The sequence below is a fragment of the Microtus oregoni genome, unplaced genomic scaffold, assembly GCF_018167655.1.
Source record: "Microtus oregoni isolate MIOR12 unplaced genomic scaffold, Mior012 000001F_ref0000356, whole genome shotgun sequence".
Lineage (NCBI taxonomy): Eukaryota > Metazoa > Chordata > Mammalia > Rodentia > Cricetidae > Microtus > Microtus oregoni.
Window position 1 is genome coordinate 89,875,393 of NW_024543060.1, and position 10,624 is coordinate 89,886,016.

The window sequence follows — 10,624 nt, forward strand, 5'->3', positions numbered from 1 at the left end:
GTAAGACTGGGGTGACAGAGACCCTTGCGCAAGGATGCCGTGCAAATTCGCCAAGCGGTCTATATTTTTCAGCAATTTTACTGTTACATTACAAACCCATCAACTGACAAAAAAAAAAAAAAGAGCTGTGTGACTAAACTCTGAGCTCCCTGTTTCTCCCCTAAATAGATATTAACACCAGGTGGCCTGAGTATGCAATTTTGCTTTTGTTTTCTTTAATGTTTTGAGATAGAGTCTTGCTCAGGCTGGCCACGAGCTTGCAGCAAGCCTTGCATCTCAGCCTCCCGAGTGTTGGGGTGAAAGGCACACGCTGGGATTAAAAGCATGCACCACCTAGCTGGGTTCCTCTCCTAGTCTTGGGGAAATATAATTATGGAATTTTTAGTCAAGGAGGAACTAAGCCCCAAGACTAAGCTGTCTACTAGCACACTGCAGCCTTCACTCCTAAGATAACTCCTGCTTCTCCTTGTCCTCTTTATTGTTTGAAGATGTTCGGACTTTCAAAGGAGATTTCCTTAAATCTTTAGCTTGTGTTGACTGTAAAATGTAGAAGTAAGGGACGTTTGTAGCTTTGTAAACAGTTTTTTGTTGTTGTTGTTTACAACTTCTAGAGGCAAATTTTCCTCAGCCAGTCTTGGAATTTGCTCTGTAGACCAGGCTGGCCTCGAACTCTGCCTCCCCTCCCAAGTGCTAGGATTAAAGGCGTTGTGCCCCCACTGCCCCGACGAGGCAAATCTCTTGATACTCCAACCAGAGAGTCCCAGCACAGACATGCCAGCCTCAGTTTCCCATCCAAGCATTTCCATTTGCTGGTCTCATGTCCAGGTGGTTCGTATTTCTAGCCAAGCCAAAGGATCAGAGACCCTCACAGACGCAGGTCAAATCCCTGCGAGAAACTCCCCCGAATGGATTTCAACAAACTTCCTCCTGAAAAAGTCTGTGGCCTCCAGCTGTTCTGTGGTACTGTTTCTCTGGAAGGGCGTTAACGGCTCCTCAGAATGCCCATGTTTCTCCTTCATATTTCTTTCGCACGAAACAGCCTCACTGACTCCCGAAGAAACTGAACCATGGAGTGAGGGCAGTCTCTTTTATTCCTCTGTCCTGGATCCCCTTGCATCTGCCTCCTGAGTGCTGGGACTAAAGTCATGTGCCAGCCTCCACGCCCGTCTGGGAGGCCTTTCATTTCATACCAGGCTTCTAAATTTCTCCTGCTTATTGGCTCATCTTGCTTCAACTTGTAAAGCTTCCAAAAACTTCACAGAAGCCAGTCATGATGGTAATAGCCCAAGCCTGACTCAGAAAAAGAAAGAACAAAAGAAAGAAAGGAGAGAGGGAAAGGAAGAAAAGAAGAAAGAGAAAGAAAAGGGCCGGGTGGTGGTGGCACGAGCCTTTAATTCCAGCACTTGAGAGACAGAGGCTGGTGGATCTCCAGGAGTTCAAGGCCAGCCTGTTTGAAAGAGTGAGTTCCAGGACAGCCAGAATTACATAACGAGACCCTGTCTCAAAAATAAATAAATTAATTAATTAATAAGAAAGAAAGACAGAAAGGAAGGAAGGAAGAAAGAAGGAAGGAAGGAAAGAAGGAAGGAAGGAAGGAAAGAAAGAAAAAAAGAAGAAAGAAAGGGGGAGCGGAGAAGAAAGGAAGAGAACAGAGCATCACGGGGTTCTTGAGACACATGATCATTGTAACACTTCTCCCCTGGACATGGTGGTTTCCTGTTCTCTGTTTTTGCCTCTGCTCCTCCCAGGGGCCGTCCTAGAGCTGGACTATTGGTCCATCACAGTAACTGCCTGGCTTTTTGCACACTTGAAATGTGGCTATCCCAAATTGAGATCTTTCATAAACGTAAAATACGCACTCATTTCAAAGACTTGGTAAGAAAAAGGAAGGTAGTTTAGATGACAACATTAGATCCCCCTCCTCCTCCTTTTGCTCTTTTGGTGGTTGTTTGTTGTTGTTGTTGTTTTTGTGGGGAGATTGTGAATGTACTTAAACTCAGTATGTAGCTCAGATTGGCTTCCATTTCTCCTGTCCTAGCCTCCCAAGTGTTGGGGTTACTGACATGAGGTACTACACCCAACTTACGCTAATAATTCTTTATGTTATGACATATTAAAATGATATCATTACCAATATTTTATTTATATTATTAATTAAATTATGTATGCATGTGTACAGGTGCCCATGAGATCAGAAGGGGCATCAAATGCCCTGGAGCTGAGGTTTATAGGCAAGTTGTCAGCTGCCCAGCTGTGTGTGCTGGGAACCAGACCCATGTCCTCTGCAGGAACAGCATACACTGTTGACAGTGAGCCATTGCTTCTCTTCCACCACCACTAATATTATAGTTAATAGAATATATGCGATCTACTAGTATAAAAAATAACAGTAAGCTGGGCCGTGGTGGTGCACGCCTTTAATCCCAGCACTCGGGAGGCAGAGGCAAGCGGATCTCAGTGAATTCGAGGCCAGCTTGGTCTACAGAGAAAGTTCCAGGACAGCAAGGACTGTTTCACAGAGAAATTCTATCTTGAAAAACAAAACAAAACAAAAGCCCAACACTAAATAATATATTAATATTATTATAGTGATACCATTTTAGTTAAGTTGGATAAAATAAGATACATTATTAAAATTGGTTGCATTTATTTTATTATTACTTATTACTATTATTTGATTTTTCAAGATGGGGTTTCTCTGTGTAACAGTCTTGACTATCCTGGAACTCACTTTGTAGACCAAGTGGGCCTGTAACTCAGAGATCCGCCTGCCTCTGTCTCCCGAGTGCTGGGATTAAAGGCGTGTGCCACCACTGCCCCGGCTCTTTTTGGTTTTTAAAAACATGAATACTAGCAACTAGGACATTCTAGTACTGTGGGGCATGGCTACCATAGAGAGGCCTTCAAAGAAATAACTCAGATGAAGCCGAGCTCTGTGATGAATTCCCCAACAGTGCCCCAAATGCCAGTGCATACTGAATTAATGGTTTGTTTGTTCGTGTTTTTCTTCTGAGTCATTGTCATTCCCTTCTCTCTAGCACACCGTGTTCTCTGGGCTTTGTCGAACAGGAATTTAATATCTCGGAGTGTTGAGACTAAGTCTATTTAACTGAATTCCTCAGCTACCCCCAGACAGACAGCGTGGTCCCATCTACCCCCAGACAGCGTGGTATCTGGTGCAGGGAAGGCGGAAGTAAAGAGTAAATAAATAAATGACTTGATACTAGTAGTTTGTCCATTTTGTTGATTTTCTCGAAGAACCAACTCTTTGTCTCATTGATTCTTTGCATTGTCTTCTTTGTTTCTATTTTGTTGATTTCAACTCTCAATTTGATTATCTCCTACTGTCTAGTTCTCTTGGGTGAGTTTGCTTCTTTTTGTTCTAAAGTTTTCAAGTGTTCTGTTAATTCACTAGCGTGGGATTTTTTTCAGCTTCTTTATGTAGGCACTTAGGCTATGAACTTTCCTTTTAACACTGCTTTCATTGTGTCCCATAAATTTGTCTATGTTATGTGGTCATTTTCATTGAATTTTAGGAAGTCTTTAATTTCTCCCTTTATTTCTTCCTTGACTCATTGATTATTCAGGTGAGAATTGTTTAATTTCCATGTGTTTGTAAGCTTTCTGGAATTAGTGTTGCTGTTGAATTCTAGTTTTAAGTCATGGTGATCCGATATGATACATGGGGTTATTCCAATATTTTTTGTATCTATTGAGGTTTGTTTTGTTACTGAGTATGTGATCAATTTTTGAGAAGGTTCCATGAGGTGTTGAAAAGAAGGTATATTCTTTTATGCTTGGATGGAATGTTCTATAGATGTCTGTTAAGTCCATTTGAGTCATAACATCTGTTAGTTCCCTTATTTCTCTGTTAATTTTTGTCTGACTGACCTGTCCAGTGGTGAGAGTGGAGTGTTGAAGTCTCCCACTATTCGTGTGTGGGGTTTAATGTATGATTTAAGTTTTAGAAGTGCTTCTTTTACATATGAGTGTGCCCTTGTATTTGGGGATAGATGTTCAGTATTGAGATTTTCTCTTGATGGATTTTTCCTGTAACTAATATGAAATGTCCTTCTTTCTCTCTTTTGATAGATTTTAGTGTGAAGTCTATTTTGTTAGATATTAGGCTAGCTAGACTAGCTTGTTTCTTAGGTCCATTTGATTGGAAAATTTTTCCCAATCCTTTATTCTAAGGTGATGTCCATTTTTGAGGTTGAGGTGTGTTTCTTATATGCAGAATGATGGATTCTGTTTTTTTTTAAATCCAATCTGTTAGCCTGTGTCTCTTTATAGGTGAGTTAAATCCATTTATATTGAGATATTAATAACCAGTGATTGCTATCTTCTGTTAATTTAGTATTTATTGTTGGTTATATTATTTGTGTGTTTTTCCCTTCTTTTTGATTTGTTCTGTGAAATCATCAATTGTTTGTTTTTGTTGAGGTAGCCAACTTCCTTGGGTTGGAGTTTTCCTTCTAGTATTTTGTGTAGGGCTGGGTTTGTGGCTAGGTATTGGTTAAATCTGGTTTTGTCATGGACTATCTTGTTTTGTCCTATGGTGATTGAAAGTTTTGCTGGGTATAGTAGTCTGGCCTGGCATCCGTGGTCTCTTAATGTCTGCATAATGCTTGACCATGACCTTCTGGCTTTCATTGTCTCCAATGAAAAGTCAGGTGTAATTCTGGTAGATTTGCCTTTATATGTTACTTGACCTTTTTCCTTTGCAGCTCTTAATATTCTTTCTTTATTCTGTATGTTTAGTGTTCTGATTATTATATGGCAAGGGGCCTTTTTTTTTTGATCCAGTCCATTTGATCCAAGTAAGCTTCTTGTATCTTCATAGGGATATCTTTCTTTAAGTTGGGAAAGTTTTCTTCTATGATTTTGTTAATTAAGTTTTCTGTGCTTTTGAGTTGAAATTCAAAGCACACCCCAGTGGCACACTTCCTCCAGCAAGGCCACACCCCCTACTCTTTCTAATATTATCGAAGAGTTCCACTCCCCAGTGACTAAGCATTCAAGCCTACGGGGGTCATTCTTATTCAAAGCACCCCAGCATCCAAAAAAGGATGGCTAAGGAATAACTGCATTTCCATGCTAGAATTTGTTGATTTATGTGTTTCCTTTGTGGAACTGGGGACTGAACCCAAGGCCTTGTGGCGTGCACCGCCAGCCCCCCCCCCCCCCCCCCCCCCCCGTGTCTGCGCTCTGTGCGCTAGAACCCAGTTCGCGAGCTTCAGGAAAGGGTCTGGAGGTTGAGAATACAGACGCAGACACAGACGCAGACACAGACTGACAGGCAGACCTTTTAACACCGATACCAAAGCCGCGAGAATGCCCCCTTTATTGTGTTCAATATATATAGATTATATAGAGATAGCCACGCCCCAGCCAAACCCACCAGAAACCACTCTCCTGCCATCAGGAACTCCTGAAGGTCTCGTGCTCAGAGCAGCTGTACTCACTCAGATCAGGGGAGGACAAGCTGTTTACAAGAAATTCAGGATCTGGGGTCTCACTGCTCCCAACAGCCCTGGGCTTGCCAGGAAAGTGTTCTGCAACCCGGTTGTAACTTAGCTACTGTCATGATTGAGGGTCTGAGATGACAAGAAATTCATATAGCTGGTTTGATTGTAGAAATATTATATTTAAATATTGTGTAATGATCGTGTTAATAGATCATTAGTAGGTAATAGTAAATAGTAAAAGACCTGTTTTCTTCTGCCATTTCCTTAACCATCTCCTTCTTTTCAAGTGATTGCCTGTGCTTCACTAATTTCTATAACCAAGCTGGAATGGAATCCAAAAGAAAAGGTAACCACTTATCTTTGGTACAGTTGCTGAGCCTGGGTCAGTGAGCCTGTGGCTGGTGAATCCTAGGAAGAGTCCCCGTCCTTTCTTAGAATGGGCTGGAAAACGTTGAGTCAGTGTGACTTGGAATCAGCTTAGTGCACGTGAAAATTAGCTCCAAAAGACAGTACGGAAGCAAACTTATGAACAGGAGCAATTGGCCATTTTGTACTTCTTGAGTCCAAGGCAGCTGCTGGTCTACAGACTAGGATTTGGACTCCAGAACTACGCTGGGCGGGGAAGAAGAGTGTGCGTTCATACGTGCGCACGCATACACACAGGTACACACACTGGAGGACATCATGACCGTTGAGCAACTCCGGATGTACTTCAATCCTCAGCCACTAGGTGGCAGTGTTTCACCACCAATCAAATGCAATCAACCGCTGAGCTGGGCTCAACAATGAAAAAAAAAAGATTACAAATAATAAACTAATGTAAAACTTAATAGAATCCAAAGAAATGGGATGAGCTGATGAACCACGGGCTTTGACCTTCTGTATCTCAACTGTCTGGTTCATTATCCCTCACCTCCAAGCACAGCTGAGTTCCGAGGCCCTGATTTGGGCTTCCATCTTCCCCAAAGGGAACTTTATTCGATGGGTGTCTTGCTGCTGGCGTCTGCTGTGCAGCTGTATTTTCTTATGGTACTGAGCAGAACTGGTTGCACAATTAACACCTACAGGAGCAGAGAGACACACACAAACCCAGCGGGATGCCGGGCTGGCCTGGTCTTGTCTGCATGCCCGCACTCATTCTTGGGCCATCCCTGGGAGAGCCCACAAGACCCTTCCTTGTGCCCTTCAACTATGGGGTCCCCAGGGAAGGGCAACCAAATCAAATCAAGCTCTGATTTTCACTGGGGCTCAAGTGCTTCGAGGTCTCAGCTGCTCTGTGGTCCTTAATCTACCTAATTTTGAAGTCATGTACATTGAGTCTTCAAACAAGAAGCGAGAGCCGTATAGAACTCTGGGCACGTTTGTGCGTTTCCCATCAGGCTCCAGCTGGTCTCCGAGCTCTCGCCGCGAGTCTTTGCCCCTGGCATTTCCTCGTGGTCACAGTCTATGTTCATTGGGCAGCTTTTTCCTCTGGTCCTGCTTCTCTCATATTTTGGGGGATTTCCTTCGGATGAGCCCGTTAGGCTAACCTCTGTTTCCTTTGGATGAGCCCGCTAGCCTAACCTCTGTTTCTTTGCTCTCGCTGCTAGGATTATGTGTTTCACGTAGTGAGCGCCATCTGTGAATGGATCGTGGCCTTTGGTTTTATTTTCTATTTCCTAACATTCATCCAAGATTTCCAGGTAAGGATTCATCAGCTTAAACCTTCTATGAGCCCGTGACGATTAGGATTAGTGAAAATTTAGAAAAGTTCTTGCATTTTGAAAAACATTCCCTTTTAATAATGTGTGTGTTGGGGGGAGGGCTTGTGTCGCACACAACTTTATTAGCTTGTTCCCAAAGGGGGATAGATCAGATTACAGCTCTAACTACTCGTAACCGGTGAAACATTGTGCTGTCTGCTGTTCGAGGCTCAAAGTCCTGTCTGTGTTCAGGTAGATCTCACTAGTTCCAAAACCCCGAAAATATGACTGTGTAAAAAACTTTGTGCTGTTGAAAAGACAAGAACTTAGCATGTTTGACCACAGAGAACAAGTGAGTCATGGGCCAAACTGATGTACAAAGCCGGAACTCCTTTGGGGCTCAATTCAAGCGTGGCGCAATAGTGGGGTCACCTCTTAGGGGGCCGAGAGCGTCTGAGAATGTCGTAGCTAACACGGGATTGCTTCCCTGTCTGCTGTGCTCCCCTCCCTCTCCGTAGAGCGTCACCCTGAGGATATCCACAGAGATCAACGATGACTTTTGAAAGCCTGGGCATCCTGCTCACTCAGCGAATGCCGCAGACAGTTTCTGGAAGTGGCACAGAGGACAGAGGGGCTTGGGTGTCGCCCTGATCAGGACGTATCTGTGGCACACCCGGGACTTGAATTCCATTAAGAATTTCTAGCAGTTGTTCTATTTACAAAGGTATGTTTTCCTAGAGAAAGCTCAGCAGCTATGACACTTTAGCGATATTTTTATATTTTCTAAGATAATCTTTATATGGACAAACTCATATGCAGAAAAGAAAATTTTTCCATTTTATGGAAAATAGGGGATTATTTTTGTATAGACTCTTTAGACTTTTTATGTATGATCGGTGAAAATACACTAAGTGAAAAAATGTTAAGTTTAATACATTTTTTTTTAAAAAGGAGCAGCCAAATCAGGACATAGTCACTTTAAAATTTTGCTTTTTGAAAACCACAATGAGCTGCACACATTTTCATCCCAAGAGCAGTTACACAATCTAACTCATAGTGATTATATACCCTAATGGTAAAGATAGAGTTAATAAATTAATACTAAAGCACTCTGATTTTTAGTGCTTTAGGCACAACGTTTTTACAGTCAAGGCTTCAAAACCCATTTACTATGCACATTCACCAAGCAGTGTAGAAGACCTCGGTCTGGAAATTCAGCCTCCCCGGCTGGTTTGCTTCCCCGACACAGCCACAGTGACAGCTCTGGGCTGCTGTTAACTGGTGGCACAGGAACTCATTCCTGGTAGGATGGGCTCAGGATGGCAGCTTAGATGTCAAAACTGCCCTTCTTCTCTGTAAGCCAGTCAGCGAGAACGCAAATTCAAGACAGGGGAAGGGGGGCCTAGAAACCCAGGGGCAGGCTGGTTCAATGCCTGTGGCCGGGGTTCAGTGCACATGATGTGGAAGGGGAGTCAGGCCCTTTCCTAAGCAAGGTCTGCAGACTCCGCCTCTTCATCCGGCTCACAACTGACTAAAGAAAAGACAGATGTTGTAGAGAAGACATGGCCTTGGAGGTGCCAACGAGGTCCCAAGCTCCCTATCGCAGTCTGGGAAAGTGGAGCTGCCCAGGGCCTAGCAGCCCGTTTGGGCAGCCTTGGTGAGGGGACTCCTGGAGATCCAGGGGCACGTAAGTGCTGAGTCCTGCTTGGGTGAGCGTCAGCAGCCACTTGTGCCATGACGTCTTGTGTGTCCTCAAGCGTGGAGGGGTGCAAACTGCCGACCAAACGTTTGTGAGTCCGCTGTAATACAATGCCACGTTAGTCCCGGGACACAAAGACAGTGGCCTTTCGTCATCGTGAAGAGAAAGGGGAGCCGGCACCTTTCCCGTGGGAACTGTGGTTGACTGAATGCATGCTGCTCTTGGCTTTGAGCAGGAACATCGGAACCTCCCAGAATGCGGGCGGCTCTCTGCCTGTCCACTGGAGACTCCTGGACACTCACTCCTTCAGGGCGGAACATGTGCCTTAACCTAGAGTTCAACACAGTGCCTTCGGGCACACAGTCGGTGCTTAATAAATGCCCACTGAATGTATGCGCGTGTGAACGAATGAACAAATCCCACAATGACTGGGGATGTGTGAGGTGCCGTATCTCCGGCTTTACTTACTCTAGCTCACTAGTTATTCTGATGTTAACAGCTAGGCTGTGCTACCTAGTAACGTTGTCCATTTTGCTTTGTGTACCCTGCACACATTGCAGTTGTTTGGGCTTCATGATTCGGTGACAGCTCTCTTCTGGACAGATACCACAGCAATTGTTACACGGGCTAGACCGAGAAGGCCCCAAATCACCCCATTCTGCAGATTCCATGCAACTTCTAACGTTATCCCCATTTTGGTGTTCTTTTTCATTTCTACAAATGTGTATTTCCTTGGAACTTCATGCCTAAGAAGGTAAAATAAAAATATTTCTTTTATTCTAGTCATTTGTCTTTGTTATAAAATGTCCCCTGGGTGCTCTGACGAAGAATATTTATCTGGTTCCAGACAGTTGGGTGTTTGTTCCAAGGGTGTGGCTGGGTCTAGAGACGTGATGCGGTGGGCAAGAGCTGCCCGAACGTGAAGTCCCGAGTTCGGAACCCTAGCACCCACATAAGGGCTACGAGCCCTGGAGCCCCAGTGCTGGGAGGGGCCAGGATACAGGAGGATGGTTGTGACTGGCTGGTCAGACTGGTCAAGTTGAAGTGGTCACCGAGCAGAACTGGCGTTAGGGACTGCAGCAGCGTCTTGGTGGGTGTTTTCCCGCAGCCCCTCCTCTGGAGGAGTGAGGAGGGATTTTAGAGCCCCCAGGCCTGCCACCTATTCTGAGGAGATGGACTTGTCTAATAATTCCACCGGAAGCTATATTTGAAACTTGTTGCCCTGATTGGTTAGCATGGGTCACGTGTCTGGGACGGGTTTGCTCGGATTGGTCACATGTCTACTGGGGGGGGGGTGGAAGGAGTGGTTGGCATCACCCAGAATCCCTGGGTTGATGCTGGGTAAAGCTACCTTCAGAAAGCTGTAGCAACAGGCCTTGGACAGGTTGAAAAAAAAAAAAAAGAAGAAGAAGCCCACTTACTTGAAAGCAGATCAAGCTATATAAACTATATTTACTAATAATCTTTTCAGATTAAAAAAATAAAAGTAAGCTATTTCCGTAACACATATGCCTTTTGTTAAGATCTAAGTTGTGGCTCCTATGTTTCTATCTAACCTCTGTGAAGCTGCCTAGGCTATCATCACGTTTTTCAGATAAGGAAACTAACAGAACGGCCCAGCGACCTGTGAGCCGTCTCCAGCCCCATGGCGACAGACTCCAGTCCGGAACTCTGTTTTTCCTGTCTTCTGTTCAACTGAGCCCTTTTGTTTTCCCTCTTAACACTAACAGAGGATTCCACAGAAATTGCAAATTGCAATTTTATAAACCAAATTA

The 10,624-nt window shown here is 44.2% G+C and overlaps 1 protein-coding gene across 1 annotated transcript in view; it reads left to right on the plus strand.

Moving 5' to 3' along the window:
- Dram1 (DNA damage regulated autophagy modulator 1) overlaps positions 1-9,631 on the plus strand; it is a 34,867-nt gene extending 25,236 nt beyond the window's left edge. The window contains exons 5-7 of the mRNA XM_041670319.1: positions 5,756-5,814; positions 7,058-7,150; positions 7,669-9,631. Of these exons, the coding sequence (XP_041526253.1) occupies positions 5,756-5,814; positions 7,058-7,150; positions 7,669-7,713 (197 nt within the window). The 3' untranslated portion in view covers positions 7,714-9,631. The remainder of the gene's footprint in view (positions 1-5,755; positions 5,815-7,057; positions 7,151-7,668) is intronic.
- The last annotated feature ends 993 nt before the right edge of the window (positions 9,632-10,624 follow it).